The 27,788-nt window shown below is 47.1% G+C and overlaps 2 protein-coding genes across 2 annotated transcripts; both read left to right on the top strand.

The window, feature by feature from the left end:
* The first annotated feature begins 775 nt into the window (after nucleotides 1-775).
* LOC120661439 (squamosa promoter-binding-like protein 13) lies at nucleotides 776-3,375 on the top strand. The gene is made up of 2 exons (XM_039940303.1): nucleotides 776-1,224; nucleotides 2,836-3,375. Exons 1-2 carry the CDS (start codon nucleotides 800-802, stop codon nucleotides 3,005-3,007), a joined length of 597 nt encoding a protein of 198 aa, XP_039796237.1. The 5' UTR covers nucleotides 776-799; the 3' UTR covers nucleotides 3,008-3,375.
* An 18,186-nt stretch (nucleotides 3,376-21,561) lies between these two features.
* On the top strand, nucleotides 21,562-25,685 carry LOC120661438 (squamosa promoter-binding-like protein 13). The gene is made up of 2 exons (XM_039940302.1): nucleotides 21,562-22,077; nucleotides 25,042-25,685. The coding sequence occupies exons 1-2, from the start codon at nucleotides 21,671-21,673 to the stop codon at nucleotides 25,265-25,267; spliced, it is 633 nt and encodes a 210-aa protein (XP_039796236.1). The 5' UTR covers nucleotides 21,562-21,670; the 3' UTR covers nucleotides 25,268-25,685.
* The last annotated feature ends 2,103 nt before the right edge of the window (nucleotides 25,686-27,788 follow it).

Raw genomic sequence — 27,788 nt, 5'->3', positions numbered from 1 at the left:
CGCTAGTTACCGGGATCCGAAATTTCGGTATTTTTCGGTATATTTCGTTTTCAAATTCAAAATTCAACAAATTTCAACCGAAATTCAACGAAATTCGTCGAAATTTACCGAAATTTCGGAACGGAATTCCGTTTCCGCTAAACACCGGGATTTGACCGGAAAACGAAATGGTTAACCCTGGTTCCGTCAGAGGATTGGGGGTCGTCTCGTCTCATCTCCGCGCGAGGACTGGACAATTAGTGGTGCACGACAGTCCTGGCTGCTACCTATCTACTATGCTGTTTTGTTTGGTGATTATTCGATAGCAAAACCAGTAAGAGACTAAGCCGTGCTTGCAAGTTGCAACTTTCAAGCAGCTGACAAATAAGAAAACGCAATGTGCCTACTGTACGCTTTGCTTGTACTGCTAGCTTCAATCCAAGGCTACTTACAGCTTTGTATTTTCATTCGACAACTTTCATCTGAGGCTTCTAGCTCTACCACATGGCTCGATATTATGCCAGTTGCCAGGTCCACCTGATCTTTCCTTCTTTAAAAAAGACACTAGTAAGAATGGTCGTGTGTGTGTGTATACACACACACACACACACACACACACACAGACGCATACGCCCCAATGGCCCATGCTGCTAAGGCATACATGCACACGTGTATCGGTGTATGCATATAACGTGTAGGTACACGAACCCGCTATGGCGCGGGGCCCACATGGGCGCCCTGCCTCCACACACACGGCGCCCGCCTTTATATCCCTGTCAACCGCCCCCGCCGTCCCCCTTCGCGTCATCGTCCTCCGCTCATGAGAGCTAAGCAAGCTAGCAAGCGCGGCTCCCGAGCTCCACATCCACCACGCCAGCTCTCCTCCCCCGACGGCGCCGCCATGGACCGCAAGGGCCCGTCGAGCTCGGCGGCGGCGTCCATGGCCGCGCTCGCCGCCGCCGCGGCGGCCGGCCAGGCCAACGGGGCGCTGTCGCCGCATGCGGAAGAGGACGAGAACCCTGCGACGCTGGCTGCCGTGGGCGGTGCCTCCGGCTCCTCGGACCCGGTGGCCGCGAGGAGGGGCGCGGCGGGCGGCGGCCCGAGCTGCCAGGTGGAGCGGTGCGCCGCCGACCTGCACGTTGCGAGACGGTACTACCGGAGGCACAAGGTGTGCGAGCCGCACTCCAAGGAGCTCGCCGTGCTCGTCGCCGGCCTCCGCCAGCGCTTCTGCCAGCAATGCAGCCGGTAAGCCGAAACCTCCCGATATAGCCCGCAGCACATGGGTGAAAATTTGCAAGACCAAGAGCTCAAATAAAGCACCGTCCACTTTGAGTTCGTACAATTAAATAAAATATAGCTCAATTCGTTCTTTTCTTTTTTTAAAAAAACTAGTCCTTGAGATGTATGGATCTTCAAAAATCTTATAGCTTTTCTTGGATAATGGATTGCATGATCCAAGAAAAGCTAGCTGTTAGATTCTCGTCCTGGTTTCAGGTCAAGATCGATCTTGCCGTTTCTCTCGTGCTAGCTCTTGGGCGGCCATGCTCTGTTTGGTTCTTGGCTCTGCAACAACTAGCTAGTTAAAGTGCAAAATAGCCCCAAGCCCCTTACAGATTCAAGCGTGACATAACATCTGGATTAATTTGGGTATCACAGTTCCTCTTTTGGTGGCTGCAGCAGCCACGGGTTTAGCTAGCGGTCTAATCTGAAGCCTAACTGATACCCTGACGCACTGAAAATATGGATCATCAGTGGAAGTTACTGGTCTGTTCGAGGACGCTTTACAAGGAGAAACTAACCTTTGTGTGCTAGTAAAGAGAGAAATTAAAGAGAGAAGAGAAGCAGGATATGGGGACAGACTAGGTTTTCATGCTACCTCAGCGGATTACTTTCGCTTTTTGATGGTGCGCCAAAGCCCCCCTTCGTGTTTCGTACGTTCACATGAGAGTGAGCATAGTGGCCAACTGGCAGGACATGATTGTCCTTTCCCCCTTCTTGCTTTTTGTCGGTGGGGTTAGCATGGCGGTAGGCCGGTAGCCGATGGAAAGATTGAGCTTGACCCGGCCGATCGGGGAGTGGCCGGGCCGGCCAGCCGGCCTCTTGCTAGAACAACAACGGCTGGCCGGATCCAGGCCGGCGGATCTGGCTCTCCCAGGCAGATTCGGCCTTCCCGATTGAGCTGCGAAAGCCTGCACATCTTTGCCAAATGTGTGGCCTTTGCTGATCAGTGTCGTAGACGTGCTGTCTTTGATGAGTCAAGTTGTGGACACGGGATAGTTTTGGTCTCTGTCCCTGACGATATGCTTATCTACCTATGCTTCTTCGACCATCTCGCTCTATGTTCAGGAGCATAAACTGCAAATGGGAAGCACTTGCATGCTATTGATGTTCAGATTTGAGTCATTTCACTATTGATCTCATTCTCTGTTTCAAAAGAGAAAAGTTATTGATCTCGTTCTCCTATTTATTCTTGTGGCTTTCAGCATATTGAGACCTTTAATTTGTAGCCTGATATTAATGTGCCTGATGAATGGTTCTTGTTGGTCCCTGGTAGTACTGTTCAGCCCTAGTGCTGTTGACTGAGGCTCTGATAAAGCCCATGTATGTCATCGAGCAAAAAAAAAAAACTGTTGCAACTGGCAATCGATAACTGAAAGAACAGATGAGACACAACACTTGTCGTTCTGATCTTCTTATGGTGCTCTTATCCAAATTGATGTGCTGAAATTTTAAACAGTTTACCGTGAAAACTTAGAAATTTCAAGGTACTAGCTAGTGAAAACTGTACTGCTCCAGATGAATTTTGTCTGATGCATGTGTTCCGTCCTCCTCTTGCTTGGTCTCCGTTTTTGTAAGGTTTCATGAGCTGTTGGAGTTCGACGGCGACAAGCACAGCTGCCGCCGGCGCCTGATGGGGCACAACGCACGGCGCCGGAAGAGCTCGGCGGATAGGCACGGCGGCGGCGGCGACCAGGACGGCCGGAGCCACCCAGGGAACCCGTCACGGAACCACTTCCAGATCAGATAAACCTATCTAAATTTAGAGCATGCTCTCTCTCTTCTGTCATCATGCAGCTAGCACTACCGGTATACACACCACCGAGAGGTGTGTGCTGTGTCGATCTGCCACAAAATAATCGAGTTGGACTTTTTCAAAAAAAAAATCGAGTTGGTTATGCTGATTGTAACCTAACCAGCAGGTGATTAAGCAGGGGCGCTGCTAATTAACGGGTACGTAACTGTGTCTGCGAGGATGGATTATTCTGACGTGTAATTGGTTCGCCTGTGCTAAACAGTACACTAGTAATTTCTGCAGGCTGTTTATGTGATGTTGTGCCCTCTGGTAATTGTGGTAGCAATTGCTGTTTATTCAAGTGGTACATTGGCTGGGTCTCACACGTTTGTGCATGGTTTTTGGTAGATACTTCCTCCATCCAAGTATGACATCCAAGTATGATAGATATATTTCCATATGACACAATGTCCAAGGGGCACCAAGTGTGCTTATTAATCTCATAAATACAACATAGAATTTTTGTTGATCCTCCAATGTTTTAACTGAGAACTCATCGTTTCTAGTGCTGTTTATTGCCACAACCCATGCCAATAGCAAATATAGCTATCATTTTTGAACATTTGAAGTTTTGAAATATAGCTATCAAAAGTGGATGGAAGGAGTATCAATCAGCTGGAGGGTACCAAACAACTGTAACGAACATGGCACCATTTATGCCATTTCGAGTGATTTTGGTGATCGTATGATAACGCAATCAATGAGACTAATAGTTTTGTTAAGTGAATATTTCTAAAATCCCAGGGATGAAGTAAAAAGATCATGCAAAGCAATACACGAAGAAAGAACTCAAAGAAACGCTGAATTGGACGAGTTCTACTGAAACCAATAGCACCGGAAGAACCGATGCCTATAGCATCGGTGCATCCGATGGTTGTTGGAAGATCCGATGGCCTGGCTTTGGTGCAAGACTGAGCACCTCTGGAGATTAAGTGAAGAAAGAATAAAGCACCGGTTGAACCGACGGTGTCAAGAGAAGCGTCGGTGCAATAAACGTACTATGTTCCAGAGACGATGTCAAGCGCGAGGGAGCCACGCCTTCAGTGCAATGACGTCAGCAAGGGCAGCGGCTACATGGAGATCAAGAGGCACCGGTTGAACCGACACTAAGTCATCGGTTAAACCGGTGGTTGCCAATTCAGCTGCAGAAGTGTCAGAGTTGCCAACGGCTACTTCAGAGTGCAGAGTGATCGGAAGAACCGATGCCCTATGCATTGGAAGTTCCGATGCCTACCCAGAAACTGGCTAACGGCTAGTTCGAGTTGGTGGCCTATATATACGTCTCACCCTGGCCATTTTGAGTTTGCTGGAGTCCCAGGACATCTCATACACACCCAAGAACACCTCCAAGCCATACAAGAGCTCATTGATCATATCCTTAGGTTTTAGCACTAGCTTTGTAAAGTGTGAGTGCTAGATTAGCTCTTGAGTGAGTGAACAAGCAAGGTTGAGATTCTTGTGGCTGGTTCTAGAGTGAACCACACTTGTATTACGGTGTGCCGGTCCCTTGGAGCAATTGGTGGCTCGCCGGCAAGTCAACGACCCTCCGGCTTGGTGTGGAGCGACGTCGACGATATTGTGCGGGGGACGGAGACCCATCCTTCGTGGGCAATCTCCCTTAGTGAAGATCGGGATTAAGGTGACCATGATTGTGTTCACGGAAGAGACTTGATTGCCGAGAAGCGATACTCTTCGTGAGTGCTTCAACAACGTGGACGTAGGGGCGCCTTTGTGATAATCCGAACCACGGGATAAATCCTCGTGTCGAGAGTTCGCTTCCTCTCATCCCTCTCTTTAAACTTCCGTATTTCATATTGCAACTTGTGTGCCTTTATCTTCTTAGTGTAGTATCTTGCTAGGATTGGCTATAGGTTGTAAAACTCTTTTGGGATGAGGGTTACACACTAAGGTGAACCATAGTTGCACATCTAGATAGCTTGTTTTAGTTTAAGTTTTGTGCAAACTAGTTGGAGTCATATGTTAAAATTTTAAGAGTGTCTAATTCACTCCCTCCCCCTCTTAGGCTAGAGCATCCGATCACTTTCAACAACACTCCAGACTTTTGGGAAAAAAATTCAGTGGGGACCGTGTGGACCCCTCTCGATGCCAAGCGTGCCGTCCGATCCTCTGGTTGGACAAGTGGCTAGCATCGGGAGGGGTCTGCACGGTAAAGAGTTTGTGTCTTCAGCCAACCAGAGGATTGGCCTCCAGTTCTAATAAATTGCTAAATTGTTAGTTTCTGTCGATATTTCCTTTGTGTGTGTGAGAGAGGGGCACGTGGTTTTGTATGCTCCTACTAGGAAGCAACACTAATTAGCCAGTCAATAATAATTGTGGCTCTACTTTGCACAACGTAAAAGCAAAACAAATTCATTCACAAATGATTATAAGAACTTGTTTGGTCAACCAGATGAGAATGGCATTTCACTTGTGGAATGTCGAATAAATGACATTCCTCAAGTAACAGAAATAGAGAATGAGACCCTGATATCTGCTTTCACTGAGATAGAGGTGAAGGAGGCGGTGTTTCAAATGGAACACAATAAAGCCCCTAGTCCTGATGGTTTCCCAGCAGAATTATCAAGTATTCTGGGAAATAATAAAGGAGGACCTTATGGCACTCTTTAAAGATTTCCATGAAGAATGCCTACCCCTTTATAGTCTTAACTTTGGGGTGATTACACTACTTCCAAAGACAGTGGATGCCAAACAGATACAACAATATAGGCCAATCTGTGTTCTCAATGTCAGCTTCAAGATTTTCACAAAAGTTGGCACCAATAGGTTGAATAAGGTAGCTCAAACGGTGGTCAGTCCCTCCCAAACTACTTTTATGCCGGGTAGAAATATCATAGAGGGGGTGGTCACAATCCACGAAACCATTCACGAGCTACACACTAAGAAACGAGATGGGGTCATTTTCAAAATTGACTTTGAAAAGGCCTATGACAAAGTTAAATGGTCATTCCTTCAACAAACTCTAAGAATGAAAGGGTTCTCACCCAAATGGTGTAGATGGGTTGAAGGAATGATTAAGGGGGGCAGTGTTGGGGTTAAGGTCAATGATGACATTGGTTATTACTTCCAAACTAAGAGGGGGCTTAGACAAGGCGATCCTATGTCTCCAGTCCTATTTAATATAGTTGCAGATATGCTAGCAATTTTGATTAAAAGAGCTAAGGACGATGGACAAATCAGTGGTGTTATACCACACCTAGTGGACGATGGCTTGTCAATTTTGCAATATGCAGATGATACCATCATTTTTTTGGACCATGACATCGAACAAGCAAAAAATATGAAACCTTTATTAAGTGTTTTTGAACAGATGTCTGGTCTTAAGATAAATTTTCATAAAAGTGAAATCATTTGTTATGGACAAGCGAAAGAGTTTGAAGATGAGTATATCGAACTCTTTGGATGCAATGCTGGGGAGTATCCTTTCAGATATTTGGGCATCCCAATGCATTTTCGACAGCTCCATAATATTGATTGGAGGAAAGTCGAAGAATGTTTTGAAAAGAAATTAACATGTTGGAAAGCTAAGTATTTGTCTTATGGAGGCAGATTAGTTCTCCTAAACTCAGTGCTTTGCAGCTTACCCATGTTCATGATGTCATTTTTTGAGATACCCAAAGGGATTCTTAAGAAACTTGATCAATACAGATCATGTTTCTTTTGGCAAGGTGGCTTAGATAAGAAAAAATAGGGAAAATTCGATTCATGCCACCACAACTCCGTGAAATTGGGTGTCATGTTGAAAATCACGCCACTCAATGGCATGGATTTCAACATGAGATCCAATTTCAAGAAATTGGAGTGGCATGGATCCAACTGACCCGAAAAAATACCGCTTAGCTAAATGGGACATTCTCTGCCGCCCTAAAGATCAAGGGGGCCTTGGACTCATTGATCTCAAGGTTCAGAATAAGTGCCTTCTAAGCAAATGGATAGTTAACCTGGTTAACGGCAAAGGCACGTGGCAATACTCAGAAATAAATATTTGAGCTCAAAATCTCTACCACAAGTCCAAGCTAAACCAAACGACTCTCATTTTTGAAGAGGATTAATGAAGATTAAAGAAGAGGTCTTGGCATGTGGATCCTTTGAGATTAAAGATGGAAAACAAACGAGATTTTGGGAGGATACTTGGATGGGCCAAAGGCCATTCAAAGATCAGTATCCAAGAATTTACAACATAGCTCGCAGACCACATGCATCAGTAGCGAGTGTGTTAAGTTCAGAGCCCCTAAACATTTTGTTTAGAAGGGCTTTGGTGGATGAAAAACTCCAAGAATGGCTTGACCTGGTAGCTAAGATAACCAACTTCAATTTAGTTGAAGGGGGAGATCATCTCAGATGGAATTTACATAATGACGGATCTTTACTGTTAGATCTATGTACCTCCACGAGATGAACCAGCATGCTCCCTTTCGCCACAAATTGATTTGGAAACAAAAAATCCCTCTCAAGATAAAGATTTTCTTTTGGTATCTCCAAAGAGGAGTTATCCTAACAAAAGATAATCTAGTGAGGAAGAATTGGAAGGGGAGTTTGAAGTGTTGCTTCTGTAACTGTAATGAATTGAATACACATCTCCTCTTTGACTGTCATCATGCAAAGGAGGTTTGGAGGATAGTCTATTTAGCTACAGGGTTAACCCCGCCAAATTTCAGTTTCTCATATGCTAGAGAATTGGCTCTCAAATTTTAGTGACAAAGAGAGACATGTCATGTTAGTGGGGGCAGCTGCATTGTGTTGGGTTATTTGGAGATATCGTAGTGATATTATTTTTAACAAAACCAAGTATTCTTCATTTATACAAGCTATTTTCAGGGGGACCTATTGGTTGCGCCTATGGGTGCACCTACAGCATGAAGATATGATGAAGGTGCTATTCCGAAGGACGAGTCTTGCTTTGGAGACCGTCGCCTTGGAAATAGCTAATCGGGGGTGGAAGCATAACCTCAGGATTGGTTTAGATCATTTTCTCTTAAATTTTCCCCCAATTCGACCATGGATGGCTTTGTTTTGTAATAATCTTTTGGCCATATACACTTTGTAGAGGCTGGAACTCGTTTGCATTATCTAAAAAACAAATTCATTAACAATTCTGAATTTCGCACCTTCGAAAGTGGGCGATGTTGAACATGTAGCGATTCCTCGTTGTTCTGATCCTCCAAGTAGGGGTGGTAAAGGACTTCAAAATTTTACCTAGATAATCTAAGAGCTAAATTCTAAAGAGGGCTCGGTTCTAATTTTATACAATTTTAAACTTATATATATATATAAAGTTCGACTGTATAGAGATTACTAGGGTCATGATCTGTTACCACCCCTCTAGGGCATTAAGATAATTATTTCCTGAAGAAGAGCACTTGGAGCTGTTGTTAGAAAGAGTGCTGCAAAATTGCACTATGCTTGAACTGAATAATTTTGCTGGTTTTGTCTCTCTTAACTCCAAAGCCACGTAGCAAGGACTACTTATCTTGTACCCCCGGCTCTCCGAGAAATCCTTCATCAACAAAGCTACATTCCCGGGTGTACAGAGGCGGCACTAAACTGATCTTAGAGCATCTCCAAGAGTTTGTCAAATCGAGTTGCCATCTTTGATTTTTGGCAAAAACGTTAAAAATACTCCTCCAACAGTTTGGCAAAAGACTTGGCAAATTTTGGCAACTTGGGAAAAATCAACCTCCAGCGCGTAAATATACGCGCGCGGTGCGCGGTTGGCATCGTGGTTTCTAGTCAGGTGGGAGGGTGAAAAAAGAAATAAATAATAGAGAAGGGTTCCTGATTTAAGTTTTCAAGAGGTGGAATGGCATAAATATAATTTTGTTTCTCTCTCAGGGTTCCTGATGTAAGTTAGATCTGGATTTGGCAAGTGAATTATGCTAAACTGTTGGAGATAAACTTTTTTTACTTGGCATATCTTTTTAAAAGTTGGCAAAACACAAGATATGACAAGTAAAATATGGCAAACTCTTGAAGATGCTCTTAGGGAGTTCCAGAAGTGATCGCATAGCGGGTGGTTTTCCGTTCTTTGAATTGTGGCAACTTCATCGTATAGAGAAAAGGTTTACCCGCTTTATTTCCCCAAAACAAAGATCACAAGTTTAGCATCCAGAGTATTCGCAGCATGCTAGCACACGCTAGTTGGTTCAGGAAAGATCAAAGCTCTAAGCAGAATTAAGACTAGCTATTGCATCCAGATTATCTCCAGCATTGGACAAAACCTCCCTAACATCACCTTCAACGATATCTAGTAGTACATTGTCGGAGATCGATCTTACAGTCGATGGAGCCGAAGGCGCCGCGCTCACCCTCAGGGAGTGCTAGGTAATTTCGGATATATTTTAATTTCAAAATTACATAAATAATTGAGTAATATTTCTATGACAATAGCGAGTGAAACATAGCATGTGTACGTGTTCATGTCGTTACCAGCCGGAATAGTCATGCTATTCGGCTGACCTTGTTCGATGTAGCCGTACAAAATAGATGTAGGAAGATGTTCGCAGTGCAGTCCCGCGAACGACCACCAGGACATGTTTAATGTCTCAAAATTATTGCATTTAACATAAAAATATTCTCATCGCATTGCACGATGTGGCTAGCTAATCTCCTCTTACCGGCCTCACAAGGAGTGCACACCAAGCCCACCATTTAAGTCGGTTGAGATTCTCCTCAAATGCTTATATGAGATTAAGCACTTGATCTTCTCTAGTATTTATTAATGGGCTTTTAATTTTTTATTACTAATGAAATTAAATGGGCCAAGTCCCTAAATTCCAACAGGGAGCTCAACTGAGATGAGCTCACTTGGCTTGGTCCTACCAGAGTCCAGTTTAGGGGATGTCATTTGATCCTGTGTTTCCAAGTCTCCATCCACGGACAGAATCCATCGATTCTTCAATGTAATTGATAGTCTTCTTATCACCAGCTTCTCTCTCTGTCACATTTTGCCTTCAAACCAGATTTCATTTTGAAATATCCATAAGCACCACATTAATGCTGCTGAGCAACAATTCATAACTTTGTATTTTTGTTTTAACCGACCAACAGACTACAGATTCAAATCTGCTACCCAAATCGATATGGAAAATATCCACTAAATAAAAGCAGCTATTTTAACCACCACGCACTCAAAGAACAGGTGACAAATTAAACCGGCCCTAGTTCAGCATAAAATAAACAAGTTTTATCCTCTACATTCTTCCTCTTGGCCAGGTTATCTCTGGTAAGAGTATTAATTATTTGAGAAAAGCCAGACAAAGGGCCAATTTGGGAGGGCTCCGGCTTCTCTAGTGGAGCGGTTTTTCTGGTGGAGTTGGAGCCGTTTTGAAAAATATTTGGCAAAACGACTTCACCTGTTGGATTGAGGTTACAAAATGTCTAAATTGCCCTTTCTTTTTTTCTCTTCTTTTCATTTTTCTCTCCCTCTTCTTTTTTACCTCCACTCCTCCTTATCTACTCGCCCCACCTCCCTCCTACTGCCCGCGCCTCCTCCTCCCGCCGATCGTGGCCGCAAGCTTCGGCCGGCCCCTGCACTCGCCGGCCTCCACCCGCGCCTCCTCCTCCTGCCGTCCATGCCTCCTCCAGCCGGCCGCCGTTGTGAGCTCCGACCAGCCCCTGCACCTCGACCTCGCCGGCCGCCGCCCCTCCTCCCTTCTGGCAGCCCGCCCCACCTCCCCTTCGCCGGCGGCCCTGGGCTCTCTCCGCCCCGCCCCACCGTGGCTCGGGCTGCCCCTATCACGAGCTCCCATCGGTCGCCCTCCTCGTCTGCGCTCTCACCAACCCCGCTCCGCCGTGCCTCAAGCTGCTGCTGCCGCCGCACGACCTCCCTCTGCCACGGCAACCTGCCACCGGCCACCCTCCTCTCCGCGAGCCGCGCCCCTGCGGCGGCCCTCCTCTCCGCGAGCCGCGCCCCTGCGGCGGCCGTCGGACACATGCCTGCCCGAGGGCAGGGTTGGTAATGGTCCTCTGGAGCCCCTCGGAGCCGGATGAAACCACGATTTTGTAGCTCCGCCAACGCCAAAGTGCTGGAACCAAGGGTGAAGATCCCGTGGAGGCCTGCCAGCCAAACAGGGCCAAAGATATGCTGGCGTCTTCATGATCATCATCATTCACGTCACGGCCTCTGTTGGTTCTGCTGCGACTGCGAGGCGACCCGCGACGGCGATTGGCCGCGATTCGCTCCCGTCGTGTCAGCGACGCAAAAAGCACCGCAGGCTACGGGGTATAGCCCTGGCCCAGCGTCCTACCTATAGCGGGGTAGCCATGGCGGCAGGGCGCGGTACAGTCCAGTCCCTGAAGGAAGGAGAGAAAGAAAAAGGAAAGGAGGAGCGAAGGCCGTGGAGGCGTGGACCGCGCACAGTGGCGCCGGGGTGGGCACGGATCGTTGGGATCAGCACTGGCTGGTGGCTGGCGATGGCGCGTGCGTGGGGCCATGCGCAACTCCTGTAGATTCCTGGTACGGCACCACCACCACGGCTTCTCGTGAATTTGCCGGTTCGCCATGCCCCCCAGCCTGCCTACAACCATGGCTGGCTACTCGTTGCTCCTACAGCGGCCTTGTTTAGATATCAAAATACAAAATATAAAATTTTTGTAAATTATTTGCATGATCTACTAAATGTAGTCAAAAAAATAAATCGCATTACATAAATGGACTGTAAATCGCGAGATGAATCTAATGAGCCTAATTATGCCGTGATTAGACACGAAACTGCTACAGTAATGCTACAATAAATATGCTCTAATGATGGATTAATTAGGCTCATTAGATTCGTCTCGTAGTTTACAGACGAGATCTGTAATTAGTTTTGTGATTAGTTTACATTTAATACTTCAAATAGTGAAGTTTGAAGATATAAATTTTGGAACTAAACACAGCCTAGCTTTGCTCTGCCTGCCCTGCACTCTGTCTCTGCTGCGCATTGGAAGCGTCCGCGTAGCTGTGCCGGCGTAGGCTAGCAGCTAGCTGACCGATCCGGACATCCGGTGGCCGGCACGGTCGCTGTCCGCACGTCGATCAGCCAAGCCCAATCAGTGAGTGCATGCGGAGCTTCTCCGGCGGACCGAGCGAGCGGCTGGCCGACAGGCTGGGTCGCCGGCTCGCGTCAACTCGTGACGGTTAATTGGCCACATCCGCCGTGCGTAGCGTAGCGAGGGCGGTAAACTGAAGGACACGACGTGGTTTTACGCCGGATGCGCCGGAAGGCGGGAGCTAAATAAGGGGCATGTTAGTCTTTTCATTGTCTTTTTAATCTGTCTTATCCTCGCTCCGTCCCTGAATACAGATACATTTAGGGTTTTTTCAAAGTCATTTTTTTTAACTTTGACCAACAACATCTCTAAAAATAAATTATTACAAACAGAAAAGATTATATGCTATAATAGTTGATTTCACAATAAATCTACTACCATAATTTTTATGTTATTAGCCTCTATAACAATTTTGCTACTTATACTTAAAATTGAAATATTTGACTTTGAAAAAGTCTAAATGTAGCTATATGCCTATATCCTAGGACCAAGGGAGTAATTGTTATTAGGATACCCCGAGCGAGCAAGTAGTGTCAGCCTTATTCATATTTATAAAAAATGAAGGTAGATGAACTTTTTTTTTGCCTTATTACTCACTCGGTTGCCCTTGATACTCGTTAGTTAAAACAGTTAAGTCCCAATTTGAAAGGCTCAATTTATTCCAATTTACTCTAAACTTTTAGTCATAATAATCCATAATTTTGTTCCACATCGCAATGGTTAAAACCTACTCCCCTGCGCTCCTCTCCCCGCGTCTCATGGGAAAAACGGGACTCGTGTCGATTTCCCGCGAGCACTGTACATTTTGCACAAAACCCCTCCAATTTTATAAGAATTACAAATAAACACAGAGCCTCCAGATGCACAGTACCCGCGTTCATATATTTTTCTCTTGGATCCCCAAACTAATGTTTATTTGCATGCAAAGAAGAAAAAAAATCGAACACTCTATCTTCGCAAAAATCCCCCCGAAGCATTTTTCACTTAAGCCCTCCCGCAACCCCAAACCCTACCCCCTCTCCCCGCCGCCCTCTCCTGCTCCCCAGCTCCCAGCCGTCGCCCTCTCTCTCTCGACGCTGCCTCCCCTTCTCCCACTCCTCCTGCTCTCCGCTGCCGCCACCGACTCCCACGGGATCCACGCCGCCCCTCTCCCCAGTCCCGCGCGCCTCCTCTCTCTCTCTACCCTAGCGGCGCCTCCCTATCTTCTCTCTCCCGGCGGCACCCCTCCGCGCGGCATGGGCCGGTGTGGATCCAGTGCCTTCTTCCCGGCGGCACCCCTCCCCATCCCTCATCCCTCCGCGTGGCACGGGCCGGCGTGGATCCGGGGCCTTCTTCCCGGCGGTGCCCCTCACCCCTCCACGCGGCATGGGCCGGCGGAGATCCGACATGCCTGATTGTGGCGCGACTGGCAGTGGTTGCACCGCGCACGCGAAGAGGAGGAGGAGAAGGAGAGGGAGGGGGAGACCGCCGTGTGCCCAGGTCGGCCCGCGCCCCTGTAACGACCCGGCCCGGGATAACGACTAAGATCTACTCTGCAAGTTGAGTAAACCACACCTACTAATTAATCCTCTTGCGCTTTCGTCCTCGCTTCGCGCAAAAAAGATCAATCCGGAATTAATTAGCTTCCCGCGACCGGCTATTTAAGCTGGTCTGCTCCTTCCTCCGATTCCAGTATGGAATCATCGGTCTGGGGCTACAGTGTCCCGCGATGAACAACACCCTGATGCTACAGTACCAGTTGTGCTACAGTACTCGGGCCCGCCCAGTGTTGTTCAATTCGGCCCACTGGCCCACTTAAGCTGGGATGTCACAGCCCCCTCCCTCCCTTTCTGGCACAGAAGATGAGCACGGTGTGGTCGTTGTGCGGCGCCATCTTGCGGAGCTAGGCCTCGGCCTCGGCCTCCAGCTCCCGTTGCTCGTCCCAGAGCTCGAAGGGGCGAGCCCCCGCGGCTGCGAGCATCACCAATCGCGCGGCTTGCCTGGGGCAGCGATCCAGGCAGTGGAGAGATCTCAGCGACCCAGGGCGGTAGTGGATCTCTATGCCTTCACCGTCAGCACACACACCGCAGTCTCCCCATGTAAGCAAATCCCCTTTCCGCTCACCCCTCTCCAATCAGCGGGGACAGTCTCCACCCTCATATATTGTACTGATTCCCAGTGCTTATTAGATTCTTAGCAGTTGTTTGGTCTATAGCGACAACGGATACTTCTTTGTTTTACTGTTTTAGTCACAAATCTTTTGCAGTACGAATGAGATGCATACCGAGTGAAATTTTCTCCTTCCCAATAGTAACTCTTCTGTCTATTTGGCCAATCAAAAGGAAGCATGACTATGGCAGTAATTCAGACAATGTCAAATTTGTGGTGTATATTTAATTACATGTGTTTCTGTTGCCTTGCATATGCACAACAGGTTTGATTGAAGCCTTGAACGTAATGCTGTGTGGAATTTTCTTACAATCCATATTTTGATTCGTAATTTTGGTAATGCTCTGCAATGGTGTGGTTGTTGTCTAATGCTTGGATAAGTTCAGTGTTAGCTACCTTTGCAAGTATCATCCTGTTATATTGGTCCGGGTTGATAAATTTGTACCTGCTACCTTTACTTGTAGACTATTATGCTTAAAGTTAGATATTGTAAAAAAAAAGCAGAACTGCTATTTTGGTTGTCTCAAAACCATACTAGCAAAAATGACTCTTTGATCTAAACCTGAAACTATATTTTTGATATATGGATGTACCACTTACAACTAGATTCAAGCTATTGTAATAAACCTGATGCTTCTACGGATATAAAATAGAGGAGAGAATTATAATTGTCACAAGAGTTCTTTATAGCATCAGTAGCAGAGAAGAATAACATCTTGTCTTTGACTAATTGCTCCAACAGAATGGTGATTGGCTTCTGCTAAGCATAGGCCATGTTCATGTTCAGGGTGAGGTGATATCTGAATTTCACGAAGCTCCTTAACTTTATCTAATTCTTATTCGATTTCCCCATGTATAAAATGTTGTCGGAGTAGGTACTTTAGTAGATAATCCTTAACTTTATCTAATCCTTAAGTTTTGATTGGATTTGTTCTCTCCCTCAAGAGTTATAGATTTGAAAATTCTCATTCAGGATGTGGACTGCTCATCGATCTAGCTCTGACTCTGACCTTGTATATGCATGTGCATTGGTTTTTTGGCCAAATCGATTTAAATAGTGTGTTAGATCTGCACTTATGTTTAATGTTTTTCCTTAAAAATTTAGATACATGTTTTGCACTCTTCTGGTTCTTGCATTTGAAGCCATGCTCTCTGTATCAGTTAGCTTGTTGACCATGGCATCTACTGTTCTAATATTCTTATTTTCTTTTCTTAGAGGCTCACGAATTACTTTTCCTTAGTCTGACCCACAGCTGTTTGTGTTGGTTGTGCTTGTAGGTGCGCTGCATCGGCGATGAGACCGGGAGGTGGGCTTTTCTGCGTCTTCCTTGCATAAGCGTGCTGCATCGGCCATTCGAGGCCGAGAAGTGGGCTTTTCTGCGTGCTTCCTTGCATGCGAGTCCAAAATGAACATGTTCACATGTTTCTTGCTTCTGTGTCTAATGTTTCGACTATGTTTTGTGTATGCAAAAAAAGAGAAAGAAACAAAACTCTTTTTGTAATTAGAGCTATTCTTTGTCTGGGTGATTTTCAGAAACGAAACTTTCTTTCATGTGTTAGAAACACGTGTTGTTGATTCAGAAAGGAAACTTCCTTGCATGTGACTTTCTTTTCACTTTATGCAGGGAGGGCTGGTGCAGGATTTAGGCCTTTTTAGGTGAATTTATATGCTATCTTTCTTAACTTGATTGTTTTTTGACTTGTGCCGTTGAGGTTCACTTTCCTTCTCTGGGTTTGCATGCTTAACTAAGAAGTGGAAAGACAACTTCCTATTTCAGGAATACATCTTCCTTGGATGGTATTAATGAGATTACAGATTCAAAACATTAATGAGTCAAGGTCACCAAAGACAAGAGTCTTAGGTTTCTCTTTTTTGGGTTTTCATAGGTACTGTCTAGAAATGTGATTGGATTTGGTTGTCTTTGGTTTGTTTTTTGTTGGTAGATTTAGATATGAAAAATTGGTTTAAATGCACGCGATGAGAAAAGAAATTATTTGCGATATCAACTATTAATTGTCTGCACCTTCCGTTTATTCTCAATTTTCATAATGAGATAATGAAAGTTCTTATGCTTTCCTTAGTTAACTTTGAATTTGCTTCCAGAAGACCAAATGTCGAGCAGACACCTGGTTATGGGATAAATTGGTGATCGAATGTACTGTGACGTTGATGATTGAGATGCTGGACAGACACCTGATGAGTAGGATAGCTTGTTGCTCAGATGTGTTGTAATATTCATTATTGAGATGTCGGGCAGACACCTGATGGCTAGGATAGCATGAAGTTTGGATTTGTTGTAATATTTATGATTCAAATGTCTGGTAGATATATATATATATGATAACGTGCTTGCTACCTGGTGGTTTCGTTTGAATTCATCTTATACCATGCATATAGTTTAATTGCATTTTTATTTACTTATGCTTGCTTACATTTGATTGTTCAAATGGTAGGGCGCGCATATAGTTTAATTGCATTTTTATTTACTTATGCTTGCTTACATTTGATTGTTCAAATGGTAGGGCGCGCATCGCGCGCCGAATGTTCTAGTACAATGTATGACCAGTGAGAACGATGGCCAGTAGTGACACTGTGAGAGGTTGCTCTCAACGAAAGGAAAAGGTAAAGGTATAATGGCAGTCCCAATGCAGACTCCACTCATAGAGTCTAAGCCTCCTATTTATTATGTTTTGCTGATATGGTAGTATATTTATGGAAGAGGGAGGGAGAGAAACCAGGACCCCAAGTCTTATTTAGACTCCAAGTTTTCACACAAATCAAGAATAAATGTGAGAGAGACAAGTAGGCCATATAAACCAAAGTAACACATTTTGCATTGAGAAGTATAGTTTCTTATGATGGAGTCTTTGAGGTTTAGATTCTACGAGTGGAGTCTGCATTGGGACTGCCCTAAAGGGCGAAAGAGATGTTCAAATACCAACGTGTTTACAGATTGTCGTGGCCTTTTAATGAAAAACTGTGACATGTCTTTTCACTTAAGAAAGAAAATGTAAAGCATCTAGTTGTAGTAAATCCTACATGGTACTAACTAAGTAGAGTAAAAGTTCGGTATTTTTTACTAGCTATTTGGATAGCACCATTTATTATATTCTTATTGCCCTAGACAGAGGTCCAAAGCATGGGCAATATGTTCACAAAAAAAGAAAGAAACATGGGAATATCAAGTTCTTAGTAGGAAAAAAATAATTAACATTTGGTTTATGAGCAAGCAAAATATTCGGCGGGCAAAGGTTGGGTGGCCAAATTGGGTGTGGTCACTTTGTCCATTCCATTTTTTCACGAAAAAAAGGAAGGTCTCATTTTTTCTAGCCAAATAACTTTTTGATAAAGATGGGGCAAATTCTTCAATGCATAATTGTCAAATTTCTTAATGAACGTAAAAATTTGGCTTCATATCGACCAAACAAGCTCATATAGTCCCCCAGAAATTGTTTGGCCTGACTAGGCCACGCAAGAAGAATTTAGGAGCCCCAATTAGGATCGAGAAGGAGTGTGTGGTTCTCATGCCACACTATTCCACATCACACCATTAGACTAGCTAGTTTGTTAAAAAAAAGCCAGCAAAAGTGATTCATACCCATCTTGTCCCGTAAATAAAAGAATAGCTACAACCAAACATGCAACAGAGAGGATGCTACCGCGTAAAATTCTTGACGATGCGGTGAAACCGTGTGAAAGCAACAGCTTACACAGAGACAGCAACCTTGGAAAAGGTAAAAAACCCCGGCACATCTGTTCTAGGCATACTCCAACATTTAATTACCAAAAATGGGAAGGCGTCGGCACTAGCTCACGAGTTGCGTGCCATTTTAGGAGAGATCAAGGCGTGAGGCAAGTGTAAAATCGCACGCAACTTACCGGGTCTCCCTCCTAAAATTACCCAATATGAGCACGCATCCATTCCACAACTGTCAATTTTCAGAGTGGGTGTGCTTTGATGGTTATGGTAGATGCATGTTATTCCAATTGTATGTATGAAAGTGACGTCGAGCTTCACAAACTGTACTTCAACTTTTTTTTTTGGAGATGTTAATGTACACTCTCGAAATCCATGCTCAAAGTTAATTATCATTTTTGAGTAAAAATAATACATTTTTTCTTAATAAATTTTACAATGATTGAAAATAATAAAAGTCATTCATCTGATAAAATTCTATGGTGGTGAAATTAGAATGTACCTAGAATGAATAAAGTAATTGGTACTTCCAAAATGTGGGTCAAATCTTTTTTTTTCTTTTGAAAAAATTGGTAAGCGAATCCACCGCCGGTAGTCGCGTCCGGTCGCCGTACCAGCAGTCGTCCACCACTGTCCAGGCCATCTCCCCGGAAATTACCGCGGTCATTTGCCAGCCGATGGAGCCAGCCGCGGAACAGCAGCACCCGGCGCGCGGGACGGCGACGAGGCCCCGTCCGCTCCGGTCATCGGTCGTCCGGCCGGGTCCCCTCTCCGTCCTCCCGTCCGTCCCCCGTGCCCCTCGTCGTCGTCGCCTCCGCGCTGCGCACCCCGTCGGTCAGGGCCACCCCCACGCGTACGGCGCCCGGCCCGGCCGGCCGCCCATCAGTCGCCGGGTAGCAACATGGCGGGGCCCGGTACGGCGACGGAGCGGATCGGAGCCGGAGCCGAGCCACTGGTCACCGGTGTACGTACCAGTCAGCGATGAATGCGCCCCGGCCCCAACCCCACCCTCGGGGGCGTGAAAGGGAACGTGGTACTGGTACGCCTCGACCTGCGGCTCCATCGGCCCCAGCCCGGCCGGTCCCTCGACCCGATCGCCCATGTCGTGCCCTGCTCCGACCTCCGAGTCCCGTCGGCCGTCGGGTCTCGCACGGGATCGCCCGTGTACACCACTGGCTAGCTTAACCATCCAACGCGATCGAGGCCGGCCGCAACGACGACTGGCCACTACCCGACCGGCTGGGTACGAGACTACGACCACACGACGGGTGAAATGAAACATGACGAGATGCGACGACGCAACTGTAGTGGTGTGCCGTCTTAGCTAGGTCCTACTCCCGTAGCTAGCTAGCCCGATCTGTGGTTTGATTAGGTGCTCCGATGACAAAACCTGAAGCAAGTTGAATAGTTGTTGCAGGCAGATGAACTGAAAGACCAAATTCTAGAACCCGCCAAGATGAAGGTAGTGGGCCAAATTGAATACTAGGTACAATCATGTGGTTATTGGCTTGTTAACGTGCACGAAGAATGGTGGAGACTGGACCAGTAGCAAATCCCATCAAACTGTGTGTACTTAATCATCATGAGAAAACATCGGAATGCAAATCTTTTAGTCATTTTTATTTTATCATCAGAAAACATTTCATGATACCACTCATCGCTGTCGTAATCTCTATATATCGCTCCGGTGTTTGTCAGGGCTCCGGCTCCTCCAAAAACAGCTCCGGCTCTAGCTTTTTCTGTGGAGCGGCTTCTCTCGTGGAGTTGGAGCCGTTTTGAAAAATATTTGGCAAAACGGCTTCATCTGTTGGACTGAAGTAGTAAAATGTCTAAATTACCTATTTCATATTTTCTTTTTCCCTTCTTATTTTTTCCTCTCTTTTTTCTCTCTCCCATTTTCTTTTTTCCTCCCGTCCACCTTATCCACGCCGCTCCCTCTTCTCCTCTAGCTTCCTCTCCTCCTTCACGCCGCCGCCGCCCTTCTCCAAGCCGCCCTCCTTCACGCGCGAGCTCCCTCTACCGCCGGCCGCCTCCACGCCACAAGCTTCCTCCACCGCCGCCCTTCTCCATAACGCCGGCCGTCTTGAGCCTCGCCTCGGCCGCAAGCTTCCTCCGCCGCGCCCTTCTCCACGCTGTCGGCCGCCTCGGGCTCCCCACCGCGGCGAGGTCCCTCCACGCCGGCGGCCGAATGCGGCCCGGCATCTCCGGCCGCCGTGAGCACGAGCGGCCCCGCATCTCCGGCGGCCGCGAGCTCCTGCCGTCGTCCTCCCAGCTCCCACCCGCCGCAGCGCGCATGGCGCGAGGAGGTGCTGCGCGTGCAAGGGCAAAGAGAGCAGGCATCTGTCGGAGCCGCTTGGAACCATGATTTCGGGCTCCGCCCCGCCTTTGGAAGCCTCTACTGGCTCCATGGACAGCTCTAGACCTGGAGCCGGTGCATTTTGCACCGTTTGGCAGGGCTCCGGGTGGAGCCGGTTTTGGAGCCGCTCTTAGAGCCCTGCCAAACGGGGCCTAGCTAGGACACATCATCAGATCTGGCATACCTAAATATCTTTGGTGAGAGAGAACATACCGATGTGCATGCATGCTACCGAGGCATGTACATGTACAGATTGCATCCATATATGCATATGTACGGCATGTGTTTCCTCCTGCCTCCACTCGTGGTGCTATTTTTGTGTGTGTGTGGGGTATCACTGGCCACAAGGTTCTCAATGCTCTCGGAGGTATGCCTTCCCAATACAGATCGGCACCATGAGAACATTTACAATCTACAAGGTGTTAAAACTTTAATTTGTACATTACATTTTTTTTCAAAATACGGTACAGATGCGTTAAATACATATGCATGCACTCAACTACCTCTATAAACGTACACACACGCAATCTATCCTTGTTAACGCATCCAAGAGTACCATAGATGTTTTGCATTTTGGTTGATACCGAAATTGATGAAGTTATTTCTTGAAATAATAATGAACTACTACTACATTGAGTGAACCAGACGGCTAGCTACATGACAAAAATTATTTACGTTTTGTGCTTCCTTGATTTTCAATTGCAGGCTTTCAACTGGTTCTAGGCTTCTGTTCGACCAGGGTTGTGTTTAGATCCCTGAAAAAGTTGGAGAAAAAGTCACATCGGACACTGTAACACTTTTCATTTGTTTGTGGTAAATATTGTCCTACCATGACCTAATTAGACTCAAAAGATTCGTCTCGCAACGTACATCAAAACTATGCAATTAGTTTTTTTATATACCTACATTTAGTACTCCATGTATGAGTCATTTGCTATATTTAATGTTTCGATGTGATGGAGATGTGATGGAAAATTTGGATTTGGGGGATTTGGGGCATCTAAACACACCCCCGCTCAATCTGTGTGTCCCTACACGCACCGTACCAGTATCGCAGGTCCACCTGACCTGAGAGCATACGTGTATTTGACATACGCATAGTAGGTACGAATTGGAAGCACAGGGCATGTACATGTACATGTGCAAGTGTATGCATACATGTACGGACACGAAGCCGCTGTGGCACGGGGCCCACATGGGCGCTCTGCCTCCACACACACGGCACCCGCCTTTATATCTGTCTCAACCCTTTTCCCAGCCGCCTCCCTACTTCGTCTTCCGGACTTCCACTCATGAGCGCTTAGCAAACCAGCCATCGCAGCTCCAGAGCTCCAGCTCCCGGGCCGCTCCTCGATCGCCGGAGACGCCATGGACCGCAGGGAGAAGTTCCGCAGGGGCTCGTCGAGCTCGGCGGCGGCGGCGGCGTCCATGGCCGCGCTCGCCGCCGCCGCGGCGGCTGGGGAGGGATCGAGCTCCGGCTCCGGCTCGGCCGACGGGGCGCTTCCGCCGCACGGGGAGGAGGAGGAGGACCAGAAGCCTCCCAAGCTGGCGGCCGTGGGAGGCGTCTCCAGCTCCTCCCCGTCCCCGGTGCCGGCGAGGAGGGGTGCGGCGGCGGGCGGCGGCGGCGGGCCGAGGTGCCAGGCGGAGCGGTGCAACGCCGACCTGAACGAGGCGGCGCAGTACTGCCGGAGGCACAAGGTGTGCCAGACGCACTCCAAGGCCCCCGTCGTGCTCGTCGCCGGCCTCCGCCAGCGATTCTGCCAGCAATGCAGCCGGTAAGCCCCCGCTCCCCGCCCAAACCCTCTCCCCACATGGCCTGCTCGAGAACACCGGGCGCTTCCAGTCCGCGTACTGCTAAATGAAACGAGCTTGATTAATTTGTTGAGAAAAAAAAAAATCACCGCCTGAGGTGCATGATTCTCCTAAGGCCGTGTTTAGTTGTTTACGTGTAAAAATTTTGTAAATGAATTTTGCTAATTTGAAGTACTAAATGAAGTCTATTTACGAAACTTTTTGCAATGATGGGTTATAAATCACGAGACGAATCTAATGATGCTAATTAATCCATAATTAGCGGATGGTTACTGTAGCATTACTGTTGCAAATTATAAATTAAGTAGCCTTATTAGATTTACTACCATTAGATGTAAAAAGTTTTGTAAATAGACTTCATTTACTACTCTATGCATGTGTCAAAATATTTGATATGATGTTTTTTTTTCTGTTTACGGGGTTTCCATGGCCTAAAGCCTGCACCTTTTTCTAGAATCATGGATTATATGACGAGCTTGGTAGCCATTAGATCCTCGTCGACTGAGATTGTGACACTCCGGTTCAGAACTTAACAGGATTAATATAATATTTATACTAACAAATTGCAACTTCTTTTTCGGAAGCCGGTCTCTAAAGAACTCCGAGGTTAAGCGTGCTTGGCCCGGAGCAATTTGGGGATGAGTGATTGACCGGGAAGTTATTTATGGGTGCGCACGAGTGAGGATAAAGTGTGCAGAAAAGACATGTGTTAGTCTGTGAGGGCAGTCTATGTCCTAGAAAGCTGACAGATGTAAGCGGGTCCGGCCTCGGAGAGCCGGGACGTTACGGAGATCCTCTGCAGTAGCTGCAGAGGTGATCCGGTGACCTGGTCTCAGCCAAGATCTTACAGTCGTTTCGTTTCTCTCTTGCAAGTTCTTGCTCTGACCGTGCCCTGCTCTGTTTGGTTCTTGGCTTTCCAACAACTGCAAAAATAGCACTATAACAGGAGGATTTGGATATAGCGGTTCCTCTTTAGGTGACTGCAGCAAACACTGGTCTAACCAGTGGTCTGTCTGATCCTGTGAGCCAAACTGATAAGATGGTCTGTATGTCAAACAGTCCCTGATGCACTCAAAAAATGGATCAGTGGAAGCTACTGTTCTAGGACGCTCTGCATGTGGAGTAACTAGCGAGTGGTAGCAGTAGTATCTCTCTCTTTTTTTTTTGGAGAGAATAACTAGCGGTGGTAGCTAAACCATCTGTGCATTTCATTTCCCCCAGCAGTGTAGTAATTTTACAAAAGAGGAAGCAGGGTAAGGTTCTCATGCTTTCACCTCAAGCTGATTCTTGCTTTGCTGGTGCACCAAAGCATCGCCGCTCGCATTCCGTTCGTCCACATGAGGGCGAGAGGGAGCGTACATGGTGGTGGACATCATTGTCCTTTCCCCCTTGCTTGCTCTGAAAGGCTAGTGGGTTGTGCTCTCCGTTGGGTTGGGCCCCATGGCGTTAGCTTTTCGTCGGTGGGGTGTGAGCATGGCCATGGAAAGAGCTGAGCTTGACCGGCCAAGGAGGAGTTGCCGGCCGGCCAGGGTTTAGGTCCGGACCCAGCCGCGCGCCTGGCTTCTCCCGGCCAGGCAGATTTGGCCTTCCCAATTCAGCTGCGAGGCCTGCACGTCTTTGCAAAATCCGATGAGCTCGCTCCCTAATCAGTGGCATGTTGTGTGCTGATGATGTGGAACGTAGCTAGATGTTGTCTTAGATGAGTAAAGTTTTTTCTTCTTTTGCGAGGATTAGTTGAGTCAAGTTGTGGAAAACAGATCGTTCTGGTCTGTGTGACTCTGTCCCTGATGCTTTCTTTACATATGCTCTCGTTGGGCCATCTTGCTGCTCCATGTTTCAGAGCATAAACTGCAAGTGGCAAGCACTTGCAGCATATGGATGTGTCATCCTGGACTGGATTTTCCATATCAGATTAAGTCACTTCACTGTTGATCATGTTCTAACTCACCAGCATCCTGAGAGACTTTTCCTAGTCTCTCTGTGCGTCACGAGGACAGGGCTTCTGCAGACTCGGTGGTAGCTGTTGTGGCCTGATGTTAATGATGTGCAGGACTAGTTCTTGTTGGTCCCTCGTTCTGGGTGTGGTACTGTTCACGCTGTCCTAGCGCTGTTGAGGCTCTTATCGAGACATGCTAGTGTGTGGCGTTTACACTACAATAGTTGTTTCATACTAGCTCACTAGTCATGAGGGGTTTTAAGTGGAAGAAACTAAAAGGGAAAAAAATTCTCTAGGTGGGTTATTGGGTAGTATTGCAGATATAAATCTGTTTAGGTAGCATGGTCCTGCATCATCATTGTGTTAAAGCTTAGTATAACCTTTGTCATGTCGTAAACGGGAACGGGAAGCAGACAAGACAGCACTAGCTCTGATGTTCTTCAGGTGCTCTGCTTTTCCAAATTAACGTCCTGAGTGCTACACTGCTACTAAAACAAATTCACTGCTGGAACTTGGAAGTTTCAACGTTTCTTTTCGATGTTTATGCTGAATGAATTTCGACAGGCCCCTTTGTTGGGATCGGTCGATAGGACCGATACGGCCTCGACGCTTGCTTTTGTTGTCGCCGCTTTTGCGCGCACGCGCATGTGCGACCGCACGCACGGCACCAGATTCCGGGCGGCAGTGAATGGGCGCCATGGCCGGCACGCCGATAGCTTTCGGCGATTCGTTTTGTATGCTTGCCGGTGCACTTCGTACCCTCGCCGTACGCAGTCCCCTCGTGGTCGCGTCGCCGTGTCACTCCGACGAGATTTGACGGCAGTATGCGCGCGCGCATCTGGGTCGACCGATCGACGTGCTATCTCGTAAAAATTGTACTGCACTGGTTCAGATAAATGGCCGTGGTTTTACTTTCATGGCGTTGCATCCATCTGCTGGTAATTAGTAACACTACTGGTGCTCTGGATCTTGGTCTACCTTTTCTTTGCAGGTTCCACGAGCTGTCGGAGTTCGACGACAACAAGCGCAGCTGCCGCCTGCGCCTGGCGGGGCACAACGAGCGCCGCCGGAAGAGCGCGGCGGACACGCACGGGCACGGCGGCGGTGGCGCCGGAGCTGGCGCCGGCGCCGGCGACGGGTGCCGCCACGCCGACCAGGACGGCCGGGGCCACCAGGGGAACCCGCCGCCGCCGAACCACTTCCACCAGATCAGATAAATCTATCTAATTAAGCATGCTCTCTCTCTTCTGTCATGCAGCTAGTTAGCAGCACATGTATGTGCCAATGTGTGTGCGTGCGTCTACCCTACTACCCCCAGGGTCGTATATTGCATTGCCCTACGTGCTAACTTGGCGGCTCCCATCACCTCCTGTAATAACGTGACGGGCTCCCGTGTGCGCGCACCGGCCGGAGGTGTATGTGCTATGTGTCCATCTGCCAAAAAACCTAGTTGATGATGCTGATTGTTGTAACCTAACCTGCTGGCAATTTAAGCAGGAACTGCTAGAGTAATTGTTGCTGCTGCTGCTGCTGTTGTTGTTGTTGTGTGTGTGTGTGTTATGGATGGATGGGTTACCGGATGTGTAATCCAGTGGCCTGTGCTAAATCAAACTGTGCAGGCCGTGTATTGTTGTTGTGTCCTAGCTCTGATAATTGTGGTAAGGCCGTGTTTAGTTCCACGCGCAAATTTTTTTGTGTTGGAATCTTATTAATTTGAAGTACTAAATGAATTTTATTTATAAAATTTTTTGTACAGATGGATTGTAGATCGCGAGACGAATCTAATGATGCTAATTAATCTATGATTAATCAATAATTAGTAGATGGTTACTGTAGCACCATTGTTGCAAATCATGGATTAAGTAGGCTCATTAGATTCGTCTCGCGATTTACAGCCCATCCATGTAAAAAGTTTTGTAAATAGACTTCATTCAGTACTCCATACATGTGTCGAAACATTCGATATGATATTTTTTTTGTGTTTACAGGGCTTATGGGGTGTGATATAAACAGGGCCTAACATATGTGCTATTTATTCCAGTGATGTCTTATTATTGGTTGGCTCTCATATCGTACTGTTTTTGTTAGATGTTGATCGGATGGGTACCCAACAGTACTCCAAAGTTTTTTTTTCTTTTCAACATGTCTATCAGTGTAGTTGCGGTCCAGATGTCAGATACATTCCACTGTGTTTATGTTGATGTGATGAATGAAAGGGCAGCGAGAAAGTAACTTCACGGTTTTGAAAAATGTCTATTATTGCCACTTGTAGACTGTAGTAATATATTAACCTGTTATTATCCAATGTTTTTACTGTCCATATCAAGTCCCGGAGTAGTTGAGTCGATCGCCAAACGTCCATCATGACATCTTATCTTTGGATCAGAAAGGGACGTCGTCATACTCAATCAATTGCGACCAGAATACTATGAAGTAGTAGATCGCAATGGCACTCACTACGCGTACAATTTTTTTTTTGTTTAGATAATGAAACTAGTCCAGGATTCACCACCATCTTCTTTCAAAGATGCATCAGTACAAATTATTAGAGTACTTGTAACTAGCATAGCTCGTCAGTTTGCTCATGATCGGTTGTTGTAACTAAGTTTATCAGAATAACTGAATTTTCGATCGTGGATCAACCAGCTTTGTAGGTCAAGTACAGATTCTACCTTTTTTATCTTAAGTTCTGCTAGTTTTTTTAACAGTAAACAATTTTTTTCGTATCACCTAGTGGTATATGACAAAGATTCTAAATTACTATGTCACGAACTTGAGGATTATTCTTTTTTTTTTAGAGGGGACTTGAGGATGATTCCTGGAAAATTTATCTTGGCATGGAGAATTTTATTTTTGGACTATGACACAGTGTGAGGCTAGCCGAATTGACAAACTGCACCACCGGCCGCCTCCTCCGCTATGACCTGCGCACGGGCCACACCGCCGTCGTGCTCGACCGCCTCGGCTTCGCCAATGGCGTCGCCCTGCCGAGGGATGAGGCCTTCGTCGTCGTCTGCGAGTCCAGCAGGTAACTCAACGTCTCAACTCAACCACGCCGTCTTCACACGAGGAGACGCCGGAGAGGCGGCTGGAGATGACGAAGCACGCCGCCTCCGCCGCCGTCGCGGCCGTCGCATCCGCGCAGCGTCTCACGCCGCTCCTGCCGTCGAGCTGGACGGCAACGGCGCAGGGGCGCAGGGACCCCGGCGCCACGAGCGCGTCCGCCAGGGCCACGAGGTCCTGGCTCAACGCCGAGCCGCGCCGATTCGCGGCGGATCCCTCCACCCCGCTCGTCCCGGCGGGTGTCGGCGGCGCTGGGAGGGTCCCAGCTGTGCCGCCTTCCTGCAACAAACCGCAGGAGAGGATCCTTCCGTTTGGCTTCACGGAGAATTTTCCTCTGTGTCGGGAAGCTACCCGATCTGCTCCACCGCCGATGGGGGCGAAACAGGGCTGGGGAGCATGAATCAGGGGGGATCTCTGCTCATCCACGCTCGGCCTGGGATCGTCGTTTGGAGTGGGAGAGACTAGCGCTGCACATCAAGCGATCCTTGTTCGGTGATGGCTTGGATGAGCTTGATGTCGCGGCATCTCCTCTAGAAGGAGAAAAATGAGATTTTGCCCTTATGAGAAGTGAGTTTCGCTGGAACGCCACTAAAGTTGTGGGTTTCACTAGAATGCCATTATGAACGATGTCTCGCACGCTATTTTGCCATTTCGGCTCATTTGACTGATTTACAA

The sequence above is a fragment of the Panicum virgatum genome, chromosome 2N (assembly GCF_016808335.1).
Source record: "Panicum virgatum strain AP13 chromosome 2N, P.virgatum_v5, whole genome shotgun sequence".
Lineage (NCBI taxonomy): Eukaryota > Viridiplantae > Streptophyta > Magnoliopsida > Poales > Poaceae > Panicum > Panicum virgatum.
Note: the sequence above shows the minus strand (reverse complement) of the source record. Positions and strands in the feature narration are given on the sequence as shown.

Bases quoted from the DNA above. Each gene is read 5' to 3' on its own strand.
- LOC120661439 (XM_039940303.1), top strand. From the start codon at position 800: ATGAGAGCTAAGCAAGCTAGCAAGCGCGGCTCCCGAGCTCCACATCCA. The intron at 1,225-2,835 runs GTAAGCCGAAAC...CGTTTTTGTAAG, and splicing joins TTCTGCCAGCAATGCAGCCG to GTTTCATGAGCTGTTGGAGT.
- LOC120661438 (XM_039940302.1), top strand. From the start codon at position 21,671: ATGGACCGCAGGGAGAAGTTCCGCAGGGGCTCGTCGAGCTCGGCGGCG. The intron at 22,078-25,041 runs GTAAGCCCCCGC...TTTTCTTTGCAG, and splicing joins TTCTGCCAGCAATGCAGCCG to GTTCCACGAGCTGTCGGAGT.